The sequence below is a fragment of the Panthera onca genome, chromosome E2, assembly GCF_046562875.1.
Source record: "Panthera onca isolate mPanOnc1 chromosome E2, mPanOnc1 haplotype 2, whole genome shotgun sequence".
NCBI classification, from domain to species: Eukaryota; Metazoa; Chordata; class Mammalia; order Carnivora; family Felidae; genus Panthera; species Panthera onca.
In genome coordinates, this window is record NC_138353.1 from 18,699,192 (window position 1) to 18,721,671 (window position 22,480).

Genomic DNA, 22,480 nt, shown 5'->3' on the forward strand with positions numbered 1-22,480 from the left:
GCTGGGCCTGGACGCCGAGGCGTGCAGCTGGGAGCTGGCCTCGGCTGTGGCGCCGCGGTGCGCCCGGGGCCGTAGGGCCTCTGGAAAGGTCCCACATTCCCGCGGGCTGAGCTGGAGGCGGCTCCCCCAGTCCCGGCCGGAATAAGAAATACGAGCAGTTGACAAACGGTTCCCACATCCTCCCATCTCACTAACCAGCGCCGCCACACTTTCAGGCGCTGGGCCGGACTAGTTCAGCCCAGGGCCCAAGCGCTGCGCCTGCCCCAGGACCCAGGAGAACACTGCGTCGCGTGCAGATGCGCCCCCAGGACCTCGAGTGACCCCTCGACCCCCACCCAGCCGGTCCCGGAGCCAGCCAACCGGCTGCGCATCGGTTTCAGGAGCCGCCGACTACTTAGTGGGGAAGGGGCCGAGTGCTGGGAGCCAGGGTTGGCTGGGGACAGGTCGCAGGCCCCCAAGGCCAGGCCAGGCCGGAAGCAGGCCTCAGGCTAAGCCAGTGGGCTAGTGAGCCCCAGATGTGGCCACCGCAGGCAGTCACGAAGAGCTGTGAGGACACTCCCTTTTTCCAGCACCTGCGTTCAGGGGCCCCGGGTGAGGCACCAAGGAGGCTCCTGGAATCACCTGCGCTGCCACAGGTACTGGGACGGAGGAGTGGGGCCTCAGGGACCACATTGGGAGGGAGGAGCAGTGAACGAGAGCTAACTAGTGCTTTGTCTCCCCAAAGCACAAGCTACCGAGTTCTTGTCCTTGTATATTTCAAACAGCTGGTAGAGAAGAAAAGCAAACCATCATCTGTCAAGACCTGGTGGATTCAGGAATACGGAAAACGACCTCGAGTGGAAGACTTTTCACTTTTGCAGGCACTCCCTGCTCAGAGCATTTCAGGAAGGTGCCCACAGTGTCGCTGGGCGCAGGGAGCCTGAATGGGGAATTGTGTCGGTGCAGACTGACCAGGGTGTCCGGCCTCAACATTGCTGAGGAGCGCCATTCTCCTCAGTTGGCGTTTGAGCAGTGTCTTACCCAGCAGTTCTTCCCCAGCACCTCTCAGATCTTGCAAAAATCCAACCCACCCGGTCACCCACCGCCAGCCAAGCTCACGGTGTTGAGGGCAGGTACACGTGGATGCACGTGTTTGGGGGAGCAAATATCTGGAGGGTATCATTGCATGAAAAATGATCTCCACTCTGAGAAAAGCAAATTAAATCAGCAATGAAGTATCACATTTCACTGACCACGTTACTATTTAAAAATGGACGTGGTGAAACTTGCATATATTTTACTGGTATGAGTGTCAGTTGGCACATCCTGTCAGGAAGAGCAATTTGGTGGTATTAATGGTGTCATACACAAACAAAAATACTCTATGCAGTAATGTTCCAAGAAATGTTTTTTTTTTAATTTTTTAATGTTTATTTATTTTTCAGAAAGCACAAGTAGGGGAGGGGCAGAGAGAGGCAGACAGGATCCAGAGCCTGCTTTGCACTGACAGCCACAAGCCTGATGTGGGCTCGAACTCACAAACCACAAGATCATGAGATCATGAACTGAGCCGGAGTCACTCAACTTGGGGCACCTGGGTGACTCAGTCGGTTAGGCATCCGACTTTGGCTCAGGTCATGATCTCCCAGTTTGTGGGTTCAAGCCCTGGAGCCTGATTCAGATTCTGTCTCTGTCTCTCTCTCTCTTTGCCCCTACCCTTGCTTGTGCTCTCTTTCAAAAATAAATAAACCTTAAACAAAAACAACAAAAAGATCCTCCTCCTGTCTCTCCTTGTAATCTGGCTTCCATCAGATCCCCTTATCTGTCTGTAGTGTGTGGACCCCAATTATAGACACAAGTCAGGTTTTTTTTTTTTTTTTTTTTTTTCCCCACGGTCTTGGGACACATTCAGATGCCAATCAAGTGTGGCTGTCTGACTTGGGTTCTGAGGAAAGCGGGACGGCACACAGCCAAACTCCACATGGAGGAGTTGCTGGGATTCACTTTTTTCCCCTCCTCCAGGTTGCAGCAGTACTTATGAAATAGTGCTTCCTAGGGAGAGCAGCAGGAAATCTTTCACTTGAAGCCCAATTGTACCTCTCCCAGCTCAGCTCCTAGGGGCCAGTCTTCCCATGCACAGCACCAGACCCAAGGTGTGTGTTCTCTACTGGGAGGACATGTACTGGGAGCTGTCCCCAAAGGGATTTTTCCATCCTCTCCTTTGAAGCCCAGCTTTTTCTATCAGATTGAGTCCACCAATTTCCCCTGGTCCTGGTATCCCCCCTTTGGCCTCTTCAGAGGCACAGAAGAGTCAAAGCCATGGACAGGCTTGGTTCCCCAATCTAAGAATTAGGGTTAGGATGTGATAATTTCCCCTTCCTTCCTTCCTTCCTTCATCAGGGAGCAGTTGGTCCTTCCTTGGAAGGACCTTCCGTTTCTTGTCCTGAAACCTTATCCTGCACCCAGGAAAGGACATTTATACACAAACTTTGTGTGTGGCAAACAAACACCCCAGCAGGTCTGCAGTTCCATGGGGCAGGGCGTGGGGAGCATTTGGGAATGTTGATTCCAACAGCTTTTGGTATCACATTTTTGAGCTTGAGGTTGGTGTTCATGACTCAGTGCTGCTGGAAGCAGATGCTGGGACCAATTGGGAACCTGGACAACACAGAAGATGTGGGTCCTCAGATCCCCATCCTACCGCCTATTGCTACCTTAAGTTGAGTTTCTCTAAGAAGTTGAGTTTCTGTGAATAGTCCTTAGTGTCTTACTGCTTTCAAAGGTTTCTACACAGGCTGTCAAGGTTTTCTCAGTGTGGCACGTCACAGAGTAGGGATGCAATACATGTTTATAGAATGAGTGAATGACACTGTACACAATGCCTACATTTTTCTGAGATTGACCTGAGAAAGTGAATTGTTGGTGGATCTTTTTTTTTTTTTTTTTTTTCTGACAGCGTGCGCAGGCAAGCAGGGGCAGAAAGGAAGAAAGTGAGCATCCCAAGCAGGCTCGTGAGGAGCCCCACTTTGGCCTTGAACCCACAAACCACGAGATCATGATCTGAGCCAACATCAACAGTCAGATGCTCAACTGACTGAGCCACCCAGGCACCCCTATTTTTTAAAATAAGCTCTACACCCAATATTGGGCTTGAACTCACCACCCTGAGATTGAGTAGCAAACTCTGACTGAGCCAGCCAGGCAATCCCGTTGGTGGATTTCTAAAGTAAAAGCCTGAGGACCCTGGAGCATTTGTACATTCTAGTAAAATTTTTCTGAGCCTTTGCCTATGTAAGTCATCACTTGTTGCAAGATTAAAAATGTTTAAATCTGAGTCAGAGACAATTAGCAAAACTCCCCAAAATGTTATTTTATCAGAATAACATAGTATCTTCAGAATATAATCAAACTGCACAGCATCATCATAATCCTGTAGTTCAACTTGATTTTTTTTAGTGAGAGCAGTTCAAAAATTTCTCAAAACTCTTGGCTGGAATTTATTTTAAATTAGTTGCAGGGGACAAAAAAAAAACTTCCCTCTGTGTGCAGAATGCAAATAATGTATTCCCAGTATGAAAGCGTCTATAAAAATACTTCTCTAAATATATCCTCCTGGAAATGGTCAAAATGGAGATGCTGGGACGCCTTTACCACCTCCCCAAGACACAATGACTAGAAATATCTGCCATCATCCTTTCTTCCCTGCTTTGACTTTTTAAGTTTTGATTTTCTATAGATTACAAAAGGCTAGTAGGAAGCTTAAGTTTGCCCATGTTCCTTGGCCACAGAGCAAGTCCTCTCCAGATGCCTTCAGACGCCTGCTACCGATGGGCAATTTTCAGGAACAGGAACACCTATTATGAACCAAATGTTTTCTACAACTTCTAAGCGAACCACTAATCTACTGGGAGCAACTTGGCTATCTTGATTCTATGGAGACTCAAATGAAAAAGAATTCTTCCTAAGTCACAGCCTAGCAACAAGGACACAGAGGACTTGATAAATGTTGGACCCCGGAATCACTGCAACACTTTCTCATGCCAACTTAGATTTTTAATAACTTTATTGCCTTTTTGATTTAAATCATAGAATATATTCATTACAAAACTTGAAAGTCACATAGGCTCAAAAGGAAAATACAGACTATATATATATATATATATATCTATCCACCTTTATTATGAAAGTTTTCAGAGAAAAGTTGGATAGTACAATGAACAATGTATACAGGCTCCACCTAGATTCAATAAATGTTAATTTTATCTTTATTATACATTTTGCTGAGCCATTTAAAAGTTGTTATGAAGCTTCATTTCATTCCTAATATTCCAAGAATAAGGACAGTAGCCTCCATAAGTACATTATTATACCTAAGAAAATAATTCCATTATCACTATTCCATTTCCAAATTTCCAATTGTCACAAGAATTGTTAAAGTCATTTATTTTGCACTTGAGTTCCAGAATGTCCCACATTCTGTAGTTGTCTCCTAATGTTGTTTGGTTTGTTCCTCTACCCCCTCTATTTCCTGTCAGCTGGAAGTCAGGTCTAGATGGTGGATTAAGTTCAGGTTAACATGGGTTTTTTTGCCTACGTTCTGTTGTATTCTTCATATCATCTCATTACGAAGCACACATCAAGTTGTCCCATTATTGATGCTAGGTTTGAAGACAGGTTCATAGCGGTGACAGATCAGTCCGTTATCAAAGGTTGATTTTTTTCATTTTGCAAGTTATCTTTATAGCAACATTTGAGCACTGTGTAAAGATTCTGTTCAACAGCCTTTTGCAAAAGGTTTTGGCATCCATTGATGTCCGCCTGATTGGTTATTTCATGAAGGGGTCAGGCTATTCTATATTAAAACACTGAATCCTCTCATACATGCCAAGTATGCAGATTGATCTTTGAGACAACAGGCTACATAGGTAAACTTGAGTCACCAGACCGTTCCCATTAAGGCTGGAAGATGGTTTGTCAGACTGTTTCAGGATAGAGCTGCTGGGGAAAGACCCTTGACGAGCTCTGCGTCCGGCTCCCCAACTGAGAAGACAAACTCACATGGGAAAACCATGAACACAAGGCCAAATCTAAAGTGTCTCCATGCTCCAGGTATGTGGAGGCAGCTTGGATCTGCTTAGTCTACTTGGGCAATACCTCTGTGTTGGACCTGCCTTGCTGACCCTGATTTTATTGAAACAGGTAGAAAAGGGACAGACCCTGCTGGAAAAGGTAGTAACAGAGTTGTAGAGACAAAATGCACTGGTCTCCCAAAACACAAGTGTATCTCTACAGATCAAACTGGTACTCATTGCCATGTACATTAAAATGGAAAAGAACATACATATACAAAATGCTGAAAACACATGGACAGTTGAGTCTAAAGGGGCACTGTGAGGTTTTAGGAATGGAATTTCCAAACTGACCATGATCACCAGTGACCAACCAGTTAACTGAAACATTTCTGAGAGGTGGTATTCCAGAATATTTCATTATCGTCTGTTACATAGTTTTGTCATTTTGAGATTTTCTTTTTCCTGGAGGAAAATGGAACATCTTCTAAAAATCTAAAGGTAAAGTGAACCTCACAGACTCCTCTAGTTGTAGGTGGGGATTCAGCTTGCTCACTGCTGTACTGAAGGCTGGAAGTCAGTCCATCTTGTGGGCATCAAGCAGCATGCTCCTGAGGGCTGAGTCTTGTTCAACATGATTTTCTGAAGGCTTTGATTACATTCTGAATTTACAAATGATATAAAACAAGGAGTAAGAATTAATAAACCAGATGGCAGAGTAAGAATTACACAAAGGGGAACAAAACAATGAGCTATCAACTTGAAATTTGAATTGACTGCGGTCAAAACCACCAATGGCCAAGGTACAGAATAGGGGAAAACAGCTTCAGGGGGTTTCTATTATCTGAAAATTCAAGGCACATCTGTGTGAAGAGAGAAGAACCCTAAGGGCCAGGGTACTCTAAGGTCCTGGGCAGAGACATAGGTGCTGATCCATCTAGTGCTGGTCTGGCCACATCTGTATGCTGGAGTTGGGCTCTAAATGGTACACTCAGGAAGGGACTTTGATGAATTGGGGGTTGGAGGGGCAGTCCAGGGAAGACTGCAGAATGGAGAAGACTCTCCCCTGCTCTGGAATCTCAAAGCCAAGGTTCTATGTTACTGGGGCTAGGCAAAGACCACTTAAATGAATTCTCAACAAAAGGCCAGTTGTTTACAATCCAAACTTAAAAAGCAACATTGCCATTAAAAATTTTATTTTAGAAAGTACTCATCTATGGCAAACCGTGGAGGTCTTTTTTAACCTTCACATCCATTATGAGTTAGTTTTTTAGAAGGGAAGAATTTTGCATGCCTGCAGTAGTATATAAACCCAATAAGGCAGCAGAAACGTGAACTCTGCAGGCTCGTATAACAAGTATGCAGATGCCATTTATTTGGTCCATAAGTACAGTGTAGTCGTATTTGAGTTCTACAAAACACCAAATATAAATAACCTGAAACTGTAACAATACACAAAAATTGGCTTCTTACACAGACATACCAGGCAGTACAAGCTGAAAACTTGAGTAAATTAACATTGTTTTACATTAATATACATAGTGCCAGTTAACATTTAAAAACAAGTTTCAATGCATAGCACGTGATACTTCTTTGAATCTGTTTCAGTCAGTTAAGAGTATGAAAATGGTTAGATCTAGGCTAAAAATAATTCTTCTTCTAACCAAAAATAAAGGCATAATATTTATAACCAGGTATCAACTTTACTAAACCACAATATTTTAAAACTGTTAAATGATACCTAAGGGTATTTACATTAAAAAGGCAACATGCATTGTGGTGTTTTATCTCATGACTGGTTATGCACACACTTTGTTCAAAGGGCTTTAAAACTATAATCCTACTTTCAATACAGCATACTGCAATGTTTCTAATTGTTCTAGCAAAATGAATGCTTTCAAAGGGAGCAGAATCATCTTCAGGTCAACGGTGTCAATTTTTTCCCTTTGGAACAAAGGACATAACAAATAACCTGGTTCTGCCCAGATGACCTACTGCAGTTAGGAGGGTTCTGTTTAGAGGCATTTGTGTTCAATCTAATGCTATGACATCGTCAAGCTCTTCTGTCTGTTCTGTGCGTGACCTCTTTGCACTGATATTCTCTTTCTCATCTAATTTCCTCTTGCGACTTCTCTCTTCTTCACTGATGTCAGCATTATTTGAAGGACCTTCTTCATCTGAATCAACTATGAGCACATCATCTTGCTCTTGTGCTTATTTCAAAAAAAAAGGAAAAAGTGGTTAAAAGTGTGGGCGTTACTAGTGATTCACTAATATTTTATGAAAGTGAAAAGTTAGCATTTCCAATATACATCAAACTTAAGAATAGCTACCCTTAGGGAACCTTCACTTTATACATTATACATTTCTGTACTGTTTTAATGTTTTCTGTAACGAGCACCTATTTTTGTTTTCTAATATAAACAAAAAAACTGTAACAAGCATTATGTAACTCAAATTATTATAGCTCCTCATTTCTATCTCTCCAACAAAAAAGGGGAGGGTGCATATCCTAATACTGGTAGCGGTGGTAATAATAATAATAAAACAACAACAACAACATATACATAGCACTTACAAGGTGCCAGGAACTGTTCTGAGCACTTTGCATATAACAACTCATTTAATCATCACAACAACCCTATAAAGAAGACAATAATATTATCCGTTTTCTAGAAAAGGAAACTGAGGTACAGAGACTGACTTGCCCAAGGCCACACAACAGCAGAAGTCGAGGCCAGGATTCAAACCCACACAGTGGGCTCTATAGTGCATGCTCTTAACCTTACACTACAGTTGGTTTTGTGTACCACCCCCCATCCCACCCCTGCCAAACCAAAGGCAGAGTACCTGCCTATCTTACTCATGGCTAAAGCCTCCCAAACCCCATGGTAATGGATCAATCAATGCATATTTCAAATTATGATTTTTTAACAATGACCATAGTCCCTTCCTCATAGGAGAATGATAGACTTTTCCATTTCTGGAGGGGAAAATAGGTCATGAACCCATGGCTCACAGGTGGGCCATGCTCTAGTCAGTCTCAAAGTTCATCTTTAAAATTCTCAGAGGACAGGAGAACCAAGAACAACCATATTCCAAAGAACACCAAAAACTTGGGGTTAAAAAAAAGTTAACTTTAGTTTCCTGACTGAAAAATGAAGAGAGGAGGGTTGCGGGATGTGAGCAGGTAGTAAACATCCAAATCCGAGCACAGTAAATCACCAAGCACTAGCACTAAAAACTCAGGGTAAGAGTCCCTGATGCACTTTACCAAAGTCATACCGGTTCTCAGGAAACTGTGAAATTCTAAAATTCTATACTTACCAAGCATCTGTTCACTCAACAGAGATGCACTGATTTGCTTCCCATATTTAAGGGGAAACAAGCATACAAAATCCAAAACTACTACTAAGAATGAACTGTCTTCACACACTAGTAAACTCATCGACACTTCTAGTTTTAAAAGCCCACTAACAAAAAATAATAGTTCCTATTTTCCATAAGAATTAAAACAACCAATGCCAAACCAATCTACACCTTTAACAATCCTACAGATTTCTATTTTACGGTAAAATTCGTAAAATACTCATAGTTTGTTTCTATATAATGTCTTGCTTGGTGGGTTAATCAACAAAATGCTGGCTGGCTAGGCCATGACTCACCAGTGGACGTGGACGGCTGAGCTCCATCGTCACTGCCATTGGTTATGCTTTTGGCAGCATCTTCAGCCTGTTTGGGCCCCACTTTTTCTGGGGCATCACCAACAACTTCAAATTCAACATCCTTCCCTAGGTCCTCACTGTAAAATAATCAGACACTATAAAACTGGACCCCATGACAAAGGCACACCAGAGAGACACTGTTCCTCAAAGCTCTAAGTGCATTTACTATGTACACACCAAATATACAGATGCTGATTTTCAAAGAGCTAAAATTAAAAATAACACTGCACACAACAAATTTCTGTTGTTAATTCAAAACTCTACTTCAAGTGTTCAATACCATTGCCCCTTCAAATCAGGGAAAAGGTTTTTTAAAAATGTTACATAACTTCCACTTCTAGAGCAGAAAACGGAGTCTAAAACTTTGTGGCCCAATGTTGCTCTTAAGGCATTATTTCTTTAGCTACCAGGTGAAGAGTCTATACACTCAACCCTGATCTTGACCAAAGTAACTTGGCGTTTAAGGAACAGGGTTACATGGACTCTGGGTCTCCCCACCATCTTTACTGGCAGTACCCTGATTTTGTAACACATTTGCAAAAACATGTATGAAAGTTTAATGCATGAAAGTCAAACAAAAGACTTACATGTTATGTTATAAGGGGGGAGGGTTCTGTTCCCAAGGAGCTAAAAAATATGATAAAAAAAAAAAAAAAAAACCCTAATTATGCCTCCTCTTTAGACACCATCTGATATTTCCATTTTACTGTAGATCTACTTTCATTGTTTTTTTCTTGTGAACTTGAACACGAGCACACCACGGACATCCAACGGTGTCTAATTGAGACTAGGGATCACACCCTAGCAAAAATTCTCTTTGACTCAATTGTCTAACTTTGTGAAACTTATACTCCTTACTAACAACTCACATTCAGTCTTCCCTGTCATTTTATGTTTTTTATAAACCAAGTATATAAAATGTGATATTTTCCAAACAACTACACAAACTGTATGTTTGTAAAGAGATGGCAATACTGGCAAAACAATCAGATGCAGGTAGCAACCCTCCATGTTTGTAAGATAATGCCCAAAGTCCTAAGTTGGTGTGCAATTTAGGTGTGTCAATGGGCATGCACAAAAGTGCATTTGACAGGTAAACATACCAAAATGGAAGACTATCTGTATTTTAACTGTGTTATATACATGCAAATACTCTGTAATGCAAGCACTTTGAAGTTTTTTTTGATAAAATGGGCAGAACATTAAAAAAAAAAGTGATTCAAACATCTGTAATTCTTTTCATTATCTCATTATTAAGATCACAAGTTAAATTTGTGTTTTATGAGGGAAATATTTCTTCCTTTCTTCTAATGAATCTTTAAAATGGTTGAAATTTTTATTTTAGTTCAACTATCAAAATGAATTCATCTCTGATTATAACTATTCAAATGCTTGGACCTTTTCTAGGTCTTTCTGATCAGACACCACTGATGATAGTTACCCTTAAACATTTTTTGCCTATTCCTTTTATTTCAGAATTCCCCAAATTCCTCTGTAGGTCAAGCCTCAAAGGAACTGAGTAGCCAACTCAAGCAAATATACCATGTGGTTTCAAGTGAACAGCAGGGCTTAAGAGTAAGAAAACATCTTTTTCTTCACTCTTTAAATATTCAAATAATTTCTTACACTTAAAATATTAATAGTTCCCACCTATGAAGGATGTTGATCAATAAAGTATAGTCCTGAAGGAAATCGTCTGCTTGAAGCCGGCTCCCATTTCTAATTCCAAATTCTGACAGCTTTTTATGATTGTTAGCTAAGAAATTGGAAAGAAATTTAGATACTAAAGTTATATTTCCACAGAGCAGTCACATTAGCTTTAAAAAGGTTAATCCCCACTCTATAAGCTCAATTGTCATCCCCCCAAATTTGTATGTTGAAGCCCTAACCCTAGGCACCTCAGAATGTGAGAGAGTGGTTTTTTTTAAAAAGGTGATTAAGATATAATGAGGCTGTCAGGCTGGGCATAATCCAACATTTTTCTAAGAAATCAAGGAGAGAGACCTCAAGAGAAAGCAAACCTGTGGATAATTTGATCTTTTGACCTGGAGCCTCCAGAATTATGAGAAAATAAATTTCTGTCACTTAAGTCACTCTGTCTGCATATTTTGGAATGGTGGCCCTAGCAAACTAGTCCACTACAATATTAGACACTTAGAAATTCAACTCAACTATTAAAACTGTTGCAAAAAAACCCAAACTGTGAGAAATTCTGACACTCTCCCATTCAAACCAAATTAATCTGGAATCCTGAAGGAGTTGAAGACAACTTTTAGAGTTGTTCAACATATATTCTACTTACAAAGAGATTATCTACAACAACTTCACTTTTCAGCAAATTTTACAGAAACATGAGAAAACTGTTGATTTGAATGGATTTTTCCGTTTTTCAACACAAATTTTCAACATTTCTCAATGACAAGTCAGTGGGGACTCCCAAAAATAATCACTCTATAGTTTTAGTTTCCACATGTCATTTCTGCTTCATGCAGCAAAGTACCTAGCACAGCACCCCCTAACACTCAATAAACCTGATACATGGATTAAAATACTCCCATGAAGAACAATTCCTCCAACCCAACTTTGTAGGTCACCACCTCCTTCTACCTACTGTTGGGTCTTTCTGCCTTAATTATCCTTTCTCCCCTGAATGTTCAGATGCTCCTCTCTCTTAACCTATACAAGCACTCAAGTATCACTTACAAAACTGCTTCCTCACTTTGCTCCCAATTTATACCCTCTCCTCACAACAGAGTGCACTTTATTGAATATTTGCTCCATGAGGGACACGCTATATAGAACCTGTTGACCTATACAGTGCCTGGCACATGCTAAGTAAACTGTATTTTAAATTCTAGTTATCATTAAATATATGTAATTTTCTATATAATCTAATAATCTTTTTCTTTGTTGGTTATTATTTAGTTGCTTGTAAGGAAAATGCTTAGAAAGGATCCCCTCCTTGAAACCCAGAAACTAATGATGGTTTCTTTTTTTGGAGAGTAAGTGGGGGAGAGAAGGAGAGAAGGGGGGGGGGAGAGGGAGAGGGGGAGAGAGAGAATCTTTTTTTTTTTTTTTTTTTTAATGTTTTTATTTTTGAGAGAAAGAGAGAGAGAGCTCAAGCAGGGGAGGGGCACAGAGGAAGGGGGATAGAGGATCCCAAGTAGGCTGTGTGCTGACAGCAGTGAACCCAATGTGGGGCTCCAACTCGTAAACAGGATCATGACCTGAGCCAAAGTTGGACACCTGAGAGACAGAGAGACGGAGAGGGAGAGAATCTTAAGCAGGCTTCATGCACAGTGTAGAGCCCAAGGCGAAGCTTGATCCCACAACCCTGGGATCATGACCTGAGCTGAAATCAAGAGTCATGTGCCCAACCGATTGAGCCACCCAGGCGCTCCACTACTGACAGTTTCTAATTCTTTTAGGTTTTTTTTTTTTTAAAGTAAATTCTATATCCAACGTGGGGCTCCAACTCATGACCCCAAGATCGAGATATGCAACACTGACTGAGCCAGAAGGGTGCCCCTACAGATTTCTTATTTTAACTTTTTAATCTATCTGGAATGCCTTTAGAGAATGGTAGCTCCTACCCAGACTTCCATCCTCAAGCCCTTTTACATATTCCCTACTTAACTACAAACTCCTCAGATCCAACATGTTAGAAAGAAAAATAGTCTACTATGCATCTATCCTGGTCAATTAACATCATCTCCAAAGCCAGAGTCCTGGCGACAGTCCTGTACAAGCCCAACAATGACACTTTTCTTCACCTGGTCGACCCATAAACTCTGACTGCAAATCTCAACTCTGTCATCTGCTTATGCCTCAGTAAACAACCCTCACTACCTTCAGTTTTTTCTCCCTAACTGGCCCCCTGCTTCTTCTTTCACATGCTTAACTCCTACTCTGCAGACTATGCTAGAAGGTAAATACATTAATACATTCCCTGCTTATAAATCCTGGTGGGAGGAGGTCACTGGGGGAGGACTACAAATACATGTCACATGTATGCCACACGAAGCCCTCCAGCTGTGCCACCACCCCCAAGCCCACAGCACCCTACTTTCCAGTGAAACAAATAACTGGACGTTCTGAAAGCCTTTTACGTTGTTTCACAAGCTCATGTGTTTTACAGCGGCTGCTGATTCTGCCCAAATGTAGACATTCCCTTCTCTGCCAGCGGGCCTTTACTTCTTTAAGAACTGGCCCAGGAGTCCTTTCTCCTGTGACCCTTCCCCTTCACAAGGCTTCCGACCTTGTATGCTCTCTTCCTACAGTTATTTCTTAGATTGTAGTAAATCCACTTGTTGACCATCTTTCCTCTCCTTCCAGGCTCTCAAGTACTTCAAGACAGGGACCACTGCCTTATTCATTCTCGAATTATAAACACCGGACTGTACCTATAACACAGGGCCCTAAATGTATTTGAATAAATCCCACCCTTAGTACTCAGTAGCACATGTATGCTGCTACATGTGCTACTGAGAAGGACCGGTTTTAAGCCACTGAGATTCTTGACCAGTTTCCATTTTTAAAACCCAAGCATTTGAAAGAGCTGGCCAGAACCAAGGGAGAGTGTATCGTCATGGACAAACTTTCTATGTGCATATGAAGACAGCTAGCTAAAATGGGGCTTAAACATTCAACTGGATTCTTAAAATAGACTACTACCTAGCCAAAACAGGGTCTTGAATTACTCATGACCTAATATCTCAAGCAATTTCTTGACTAGAAACTACAGCCAAGAGGAATCCTGACACTAAGTTTTAATTTAAAGGCTTGACATTTGAATAACCCTATCAGGATCTGACAAAGTGTCCTGAATAAATGACCAATGAGCAAATGTGTGAATAAATACATCTTATTTTGGGAAAACAGTGCCCAAAGTAATGGTACCATGACAAAATTGGGGATGTGGAGAAATCAACTAAAATGGCAGCCCAAAGAGATGAGCTGCCAAAGTGACTGAAGAGGTGTGGGAACATCTAAGTACACGAAGATTCTAGCACAGTCTGAAGGGAGCACAACCATAACCAATTCTAAGAAAGCTTAAACAGAACCAAATGCATTGTACTTTATACAACAAATGTATTAACAAAAGGGATGACAACCTGCCTGAACTTTTGAAAAGGAAAGCCTAGAAAGCCTGGAAAGCCAAAGGTGGGCAATGATTTTCAGTACTACTTTCTGCTCTATGGCAGGCTATCAAGGCTTCTCTGCTCTTTGACAAAACACCTAATAGCCTTGGGGTGCCTAGGTGGCTCTGTCAGTTAAGTGTCTGACTCCTGATTTCCACTCAGGTCACGATCTCACGGTTGTGATCGAGCCCTGTGTGGGCTCTGAGCTGGGTGTGGAGCCTGCTCAAGATTCTCTCTTGCCCTCTCCCTGTGTACCTCCCATCCCATCCCCATGTGCACTCTCTCTCAAAACAAAACCCCTTAATAGCCTTAAATTACCCTAACGGCCAGAGCAACGTTCCCATTACTAATTTAGCTTCAAGGATCCAGGCAAGGATAGTCCTTGTTAGTGGACTAGAGCATTATGGTCACTGTAAACATAACTGTGCACTGGGTTCTTGAGAAACAGTCCCTGAGACACCCTGACAATATGGAAGTCCCCACACCTGGAACTGTGGTGATCCCAGCACGACAGTGCCACCTAGGGAGTGCACTTTCGTGACCAAACATTGCCCCTTTCAGCTGTGATACTGAGCAATATGCACAATGGACAGACTCATGTTACTTCTTCATGTATACAGTTTCTACCCAAATGAGGAGAGTGAATAAATGCAACGTATAATACCTTCTGTCTCTCCCTCTTCTGAAGATATTAGGATTGTTCCTTTCCCATCTTCAATTTGGACATCTGGTGCTACCATAGCAAATTTTTCTTTCACGATCTAGAAGACAAAAAAATTTAACATACTAATAATATATGTAGTTAAAGACCATAAAAAAAGAAAAAGAAAAAACAGACATTTCCCCCCCATACTTTCCCGTTCCATTGGAAATGGAAAGGGGGCAAGTTGTTCTTTAAGACACCCAGGACATGCAGAAAGCACTGGAAATTCACCCAATTACTCCATGCCCATGCTGTCCACCTTGTACTCTCATGTTTGACCACTGAGAACATTCAGATAAAACTTCCTCCAAATGGGAGATTGCAAACTCCTGATTGGCTCTTGGTATTCCCTACAGATTAGATACTGAGCTAGACATTTAACACATTTCATCTTAGTCTCTAAGCCAATCCTGTAGTGGAAGATGTTCTATAGACGGAAAATTTATAAGACGGATTCTTGGATTAGTCTTCCTCTTCCCAAGTGCCATCTCTCTTTAAATTTCAAGATGGATAGGGGCGCCTGGGTGGCTCAGTCGGTTAAGCGTCCAACTTCAGCTCAGGTCATGACCTCGCAGTTTGTGGGTTCGAGCCCTGCGTGGGGCTCTGTGCTGACAGCTCAGAGTCTGGAGCCTGCTTTGGATTCTGTGTCTCCCTCTCTCTCTGCCCCCTCCGCCAGTCATGCTCTGTCTCTCTCTCTCTCTCTCAAAAATAAACACTAAAAAAAATTTTTTAAAAAAATAATAAATTTCAAGATGGATAAAGAGTGATAACAATCTGTGAAATACTAGCTGCTTTTAGAAATGACAGGGGAAGGGCGCCTGGGTGGCTCAGTTAATGTCCGACTCCTGATTTCAGCTCAGGTCATGATCTCACTGTTCACTGACAGTGTGGAGTCTGCTTGGAATTCTCTCTCTCCCTCCCCAACTCGCTCATGCTCTCTCAAAAGAAATAAATAAACATTTTAAAAAAATAACAGGGGAATTCTCTAAAGGTCGTATTACCCTAAAAATAGTGGACTTGCCTTTAAGCTCAAGAATGAGTACATACCAACTACAATTACTTCCTAAGGAACCAGGTGGGGCAATCAGCCTCTGCTGGCCAGTATACCAAATCCTGCTGCTTCTCCATCAAAACGTAAGCTCAAATCAATCTGCCCTATGTAATCAATTCTGGGAGAAAGGCTATTCCCTCTCAAGCAGCCTGGGCCGCAAGGGTCTATGCCCCCTATGTTGGGTAAATATGAAACATGATGATGAACGTTATCAGAAAGCAATCTGAAGTGATCCCCAAAGTAGGAAGTAGCATCCATTCAGGCCATTTTGGAAATCTTCCCAAACACAGAGAAACTAACCTAACCAATTTAGGAAGAACCTAAGGACCAGACCACACACTAAACTTCCATTTCCCTCACTCCACAGCGCCACTGGTATATCCAGATGCACAAATGCTGCATTTCCTAAGACGCCAACTTAACACACCAAAATCAGGACCCTCACTAGACCATTTAAGGATACCGTCTGTCAGAAAACACAATTTACACACTATCTGGTAACTGTCTCTTGCTTGCCAAGGAACTGTGTCACCTCTGTACAACCTGTGGTGCATATTCCATCCAAATTCATCTATTCCTTTCTGGGATGTGAGGCACATATTCTGGAACCACAGACCAAAAACGTAGTAGGAACCCAGACAGTAAAGCAACCTAGAATATCAGAGCAATGCACTTTAGCAGTCAGAGCCTTTCAAAGTAATTATGTGGTTTAGTTTGTTATCATGTTAAACTATACCGCAAAAGGGAGCCTACGTTTTCTTTTTTTTTAGGAAAGGAAAACGAACCTTGTGGAAGATTACCAGCCTGTACACTTACCTTATCCTGTAATGTGAGAACAGTCACTTTGTGTACATTCAGCCGAACAGTCACCTCTGGCTTGCTGGCACATACGTAACAGTTAGGGTTAGGAGGATCCAGTGCACAAGGCACAAGAAGCTTCTTTCTTGGGTTTGGTTGTTTGTTCAAAAAAATCTTTGGAGAGAAAATACAGGCAGAAACCAGAAATCTTATGCTTTTATATACCATATAATTTGAAGCCTACGGTCTTCTTTACTGCACGGTCAATAAAAAATGACTTAAATAGGGGCGCTTGGGTGGCTCCCTTAAGCATCTGACTCTTAATCTCGGCTCAGGTCACGATCTCATGGTTTCTGAGTTCGAGCTCCGCATTGGGCTCTGCACTGACAGGAGAGTCTGCTTGGGACTGATTCATTCATTCTCATTCTCCCTCTTTCTCTCTCTCTCCCTCCCTCCCTCCCCCCCACCCGCTCCGCATGCTCTCTCTCAAATAAACTTTAAAAATGACTTAAATCTTCCCTTCTAGATGGCAGAAAACATAAGGAAAATCATGGCCTTTTTAAGAGCCTCATTTTCTTTCAACTTTCTTTAACAGTTAGTGACCATGTGAAAGGCTGTGTTTACTGAAAAGAAATCTTGAAGACTCTATAAACTATTCTGCAAACTAATTTAGCGAATTAAGGGCCTAGCTGTATTCATCTCTGATATCATTAAATCAATTTTGGGGTATCTTCCTAGTGGTTATTCTTATCAATTTTAAGCCAACCTCCCAATAGTAAATACCAATATGCTAATTTCTCCGAATAATGGTAACACTTTCACAGATGCATGGAACCAATGTGCCGTTTTTCTTTTCAAGTTGTCTTTGATGACTACAACATTAACATTTATATAAAGAAGAGAAAAAGTGATGTACTTCAGGCAATATTAGCACCTATTTACGATTTCCCAAGCATACAAACAAAAAATAAAAGCCAATGAAAAATTTAAAAATTGCAATGGATAAAAAACTTGCACTGAAATTTAAAAAGGTCCCAACTAAGGGACGCCTAGGTGTCTCAGTTGGTTAAACATCTGACTCTTGACCTCAGCTCATGATCTCCTGGTTCCTGGAATCCAGTTCTGCTTGGGCTCTGTGCTGACAGTGTGGAGCCTACTTGAGATGCTCTCTCCCCTTCCCCTGCTCATGCACACAAGCACGCTCTCTTTCTCTATCTTAAAAAAACAAAAAAAGATCCCAAACTTAACGTCATTATTACTTTACTACAAAGTTCAGCAAACACTAGCAAGATCAATACAAACAAAGGTCAAAAGAACACTAGAAGTAAATACACAAATTTCTCACTTTGTGATGACCATGTTAAGTGTGGCCACCAAAGTGGAACCTCAGATTCCCCAAGCTTAAAGTAAATCCTGGGGTGCCCAGCTGGCTCAGTTGGAAGAATATGCGACTCATGGGGTGCCTGGGTGGCTCAGTCAGTTAAGTGTCCGACTTTGGCTCAGGTCATGATCTCATGGTTTGAGTTCGAGCCCCAGTTGGGCTGTGCTGACAGCTCAGAGCCTGGAGCCTGCTTCGGATTCTGTGTCTCCCCCTCTCTCTGCCCCTCCCATGCTCATGCTCTCTTATCTCTCAATAATAAATGTTAAAAAAAAAATTAAAAAAAAAAAAAAAAAAAAGCATGTGACTCTTGATCTTGGGGTTGTGAGTTCAAGCCCCATGATGGGTGTAGAGATTACTTTTTAAAAAAAAGAAGAAAAACCAAATCCTGGGAGAGGCAATCAAGTGCTGGGAGGAGGGCTCCTGTAGCAACAGTATTGCTAGAAGTTAGTCATTGTATTGGCAAGGTCAGAGGCAGGGTTCAATGGGGAAAACAGATTTGTTTGATCTAAGCTTCACTAGGAAGATAACTGTATGAAGGGAAATCGACAGTAACGGAAGCAACTGCTAACCCTGTTGATGCCCAGGCTAACAATATTAATTCATCTTAAAATTCACTTATAAATGTGAACCAAAAAATCCAGACATAAACATCATTAACCCAAGAGGGAAAAAGCTGAGTAAAAAGAAATGAGAAGGATGTTATAGGAAAGAGTACATATTTTAAATAAATTCAACAATTAGTATTGTTTGTGAGCTCAAAGGGATGCATACTGTAGCCACAGGACAAACTCAAGCTGCTAGAAGGTGGAAATCAAAAATGAAGTTCTTAGGGGCGCCTGGGTGGCTCAGTCGGTTATGCATCTGACTCTGGCTCAGGTCATGATCTCACAGTTTGTGGGTTTGAGCCCTGTGTCGGACTCTGTGCTGACAGCTGGAAGCCTGGAGCCTGCTTCAGACTCTGTGTCTCCCTCTCTCTCTCTCTGCCCCTCCCCCACTTGTGTTCGGTCTCTCAAAAATAAATAAAATGTAAAAAAAAAAAAAAAATCTAGTTCTTAGAAATTAAAATTTTGACAGTTAAGAAAAAGAATTAAACCAAATCAAGGTAGCAGACTGGCAATGATTCTACACCCATTCACCCCGAAACTACATGGAAACAATAAAAAATATTTTAAGAGTAAATCAATAATAGCACTGAAAAGTATGAGTACCACTGCAGAGTAGGTAGTTTTTCAGAAATTCCTAAAAACTGGGACATCCAACTTGATTTCGGCTAAGTTCATGATCTCTCAGTCTGTGAGTTCGAGCCCCACATCTGGCTCTGCACGAACAGCACGGAGTCTGCTTGAGATTCTCTCTTTCCCTCTCTCTCTGCCCGTCCCCTGCTTACACTCTCTCTCTCCCAAAATAAACATTAAAAAATATATATGCATTTATGTATTTCAAAATTCCTAAAAATAAATTGATCTTTTCATGTCAACATTATAGTAAAAAGAACATAAATGAGCAAAAATATTGGCTAGAAGTATTTTCAGGAAATTTTTTAAATTGCTAAGTTGTTAAGAATGCAAATCATCTTCAGGCAAACTCAAAGTGAAAGCAGGAATCCAAAGAGAATGTCCAAGTGGCTTTGGTTTTAAAAGATAAATCTAGGAGCGCCTGGGTAGCTCAGTCGGTTGAGTGTCCGACTTCGGCTCAGGTCATGATCTTGCTGTCCTTGAGTTTGAGCCCTGCGTCGGGTTCTGTGCTGACAGCTCAGAGCCTAGAGCCTGTTTCAGATTCTGTGTCTCCCTCTCACTCTGCCCCTCCCCCACTCATGCTTTGTGTCTCTATCTGCAAAAATAAATAAACTTTAAAAAAAAGAAAAAATTAAAAGATAAATCTAGTCCATCCCTCATGCATGTAGAACTCTCTAACAGAAACTCCCATAAAGCAAGGACCTGGAAGAGGAGGAAAAGATCTTTCCCACAAAAACAGCAAGACAGATTGTGACCTTGGTGCTTAGGGGAGCAGGGAAATATCTTCCTTCATGTTTCATTACAGTAGGACAGGGCTCATGCAGACTTGCAACTTGGATTAGAGGAGCTGAAAAACTAAAGCTGAAATTTTTAAAGTAGTACTGGATTGGTAGGATGCCAGGCACCCAGATATAAACAAACACAAATCCTCTTTGAAGTACACCTTCAATAAGTCCTTAAGAATTGTCAGACAGTTTTAACTAACACTAAGTTGATTAAAAAAAAATCCAAAAAACCCCACAAATCATATACCACACAGGCCAAAAAAAATACTATGATATCTAGCAGAAAGGACAGTACATACATCCATAAAAACTTTAGACATTATCAAAGAACATAAAATAGGTTTAAAACAGAAAAGGAGATTGAAAAACATGAAGAAAACAAAAACATGAATGAAGGAGAGAACTAGAAAATGACAAAACAAAATTGAAAAACCATACAGAACTCTTAAAATCGAAAAAACTTTATAAGGAACCATACAATGAGTCTAAGAATTCAGTAAAACTCTGGAAACTGTTAGAAGCAAACTAGCTTATAAAATAAGAGAAGCAACTATATTTTCCTTTTTACTGTAACTTCCAGGAAGCTTAAAAACGAGCTCATAAGTTACTACTGGAACAATGTTTTTTCCACTGCTTTAATCAATTTTATTGTTTTAATTTTTTAGGTGCTCTGTTTAATGTGCTTTTTAGAGTTACTTTTTTTCCCCTAAAATATAGACTACTATTAAAAAGAGGGTGGACTTGGGGCGCCTGGGTGGCTCAGTCGGTTAAGCGTCCGACTTCGGCTCAGGTCACGATCTCATGGTCCGTGAGTTTGAGCCCCGCGTCGGGCTCTGTGCTGACAGCTCAGAGCCTGGAGCCTGCTTCAGATTCTGTGTGTCCCTCTCTCTCTCTGCTCCTCCCCTGTTCATGCTCTGTCTCAAAAATAAATAAATATTAAAAAAAAAAAAAAAAAAGAGGGTGGACAGGGGTGCCTGGCTGGCTAAGTTGGTAGAGCATGAGACTTTGGATCTCGGAGTTGGGAGGTCAAGCCCCACATTGGATGCAGAGATTACTTGTGAAAGAAACAAAGAAAGAGAGAAAGAAAGAGAGAAAGAAAGAGAGAAAGAAAGAGAGAAAGAGAGAAAGAAAGAGAGAAAGAAAGGAAGGAAGGAAAGGAAAGGAAAGAAGGAAGGAAGGAAGGAAGGAAGGAAGGAAGGGAAAGAAAGAAAGAAATACTCACTGTTCTACACTGGTCTATTTTTCCTGATAAAATCTTCAATCCTTCCAACACTATTAACCCAGCAATCACTGCATTAGTAGTAGCGATAGCAGGAATAATGTTCCCTGCCATTGCTGAAAAACAAAGATGAGTATGTTTAACTGTTAGAAAAGAATAACTTAGAATTTTAAGTGATACAATTGAACTACAAAACAACTTACATTTTATATCAAATCTGCTCTTCATATTCATACTGAAAATATGCATCCTGAGGTTTGCAGCAGAGGTGACAAAATCCATTGCAGATGGATCATCCTGCCAATAATTTAAACAATTTAACAAGCCTTCCCACAGATTTACTAATTTAGTATCACCTTCAAAATAGTACTCTCCCATGTGTGTAACAACCATAGTCAACTAGAACAAGAGATGGCCTTGCAGGAGAGGCCAGTCCCATAAAGCCTTATAGTAGCATGGAGAATGGATGAATTGGGGGCAGGGTCTCATTATCAACTCCTTGGATCCAGGGGTGTAGCCTGACAAGACTGCCAAGGGAAGCCTGGGTAGCTCAGTGGGCTAAGAGTCCAAGTCTTGATTTTGGCTCAGGTCATGATCTCCCAGTTCACGGGATCAATAATAGGCTCACAATTAGTGCAGAGCCTGCTTGGGATTCTCTGTCCCTACGACTGCTCCCTGGCTCTCTTTCTCTCTCAATAAAATAAACATTTAAAAAGAAAAGAATGCCAAAGGGCGCCTGGGTGGCTCAGTCGGTTAAGCGTCCAACTTCAGCTCAGGTCATTACCTCACAGTTCGTGAGTTCGAGCCCTGCATGGGGCTCTGTGCTGACAGCTCAGAGCCTGGAGCCTGCTTTGGATTCTGAGTCTCCCTGTCTCTCTGCCCCTCCTCCACCCATGCTCGCTCTCTCTCAAAAATAAATAAATGTAAAAAAAAAAAAAAAAAGAAAGAAAGAAAGAAAGAAAAGAATGCCAAGACCCACCAGGCCTCTAGGAACTCAGTCCCACTTAAACGAGTGAAGTGGACACTAAGTGTATAGAGCAGAACACCAATTCCACTCACTGACGATGGCAACACTTTCCCAGGTGCGTCAGTCAGTAATGGAAGTTGTCTGACAATACAGACTCCAGGCAAAGAGATCAAGGTTTTTTACAGAAAACAATTTCACTAAAAACTCAAACATCTGGACTACACCTTTTGGTTTTCCCTCTCCAAATTCCCTTCATAAAATACCAGTCTCCTGTATTTGCTGTTTCTTTTCACATATGGCAATACAACAAAAGTTTCCCTTTGACAGTTTATCTTCTTTCTGAGATTGTATCTTGGTCTCTTAAGATTTCAGCAAAGTTTTCTGCTTCACTGAGAACATACTATCCTAGCCTATAATTCAAAAGCAC

At 41.4% G+C, this 22,480-nt stretch overlaps 1 protein-coding gene and 1 long non-coding RNA gene across 3 annotated transcripts in view; one reads left to right on the forward strand and one right to left on the reverse strand.

The window, feature by feature from the left end:
- Positions 1–176: 176 nt before the first annotated feature.
- Positions 177–3,099, forward strand: LOC144614563 (uncharacterized). Its single transcript, XR_013552389.1, has 2 exons — positions 177–1,112; positions 2,936–3,099. It is a non-coding gene; the product is annotated as an uncharacterized LOC144614563 (long non-coding RNA).
- Positions 3,100–4,133: 1,034 nt separating this feature from the next.
- The window catches only part of UBA2 (ubiquitin like modifier activating enzyme 2), a 40,201-nt gene continuing 21,854 nt past the window's right edge, over positions 4,134–22,480 (reverse strand). The window contains exons 11-18 of one of the 2 annotated variants that reach the window (XM_060650950.2): positions 21,290–21,383; positions 21,090–21,202; positions 16,485–16,640; positions 14,579–14,675; positions 10,424–10,529; positions 8,714–8,850; positions 7,044–7,261; positions 4,134–5,710 (exon numbers count right to left, since the gene is read on the reverse strand). In XM_060650950.2, the coding sequence (XP_060506933.1) occupies positions 7,080–7,261; positions 8,714–8,850; positions 10,424–10,529; positions 14,579–14,675; positions 16,485–16,640; positions 21,090–21,202; positions 21,290–21,383 (885 nt within the window). In that variant the 3' untranslated portion in view covers positions 4,134–5,710; positions 7,044–7,079. Of the gene's footprint in view, positions 5,711–6,394; positions 7,262–8,713; positions 8,851–10,423; positions 10,530–14,578; positions 14,676–16,484; positions 16,641–21,089; positions 21,203–21,289; positions 21,384–22,480 lie in introns of those variants that run through there. The other variant, XM_078438523.1, reaches the window with a different exon arrangement.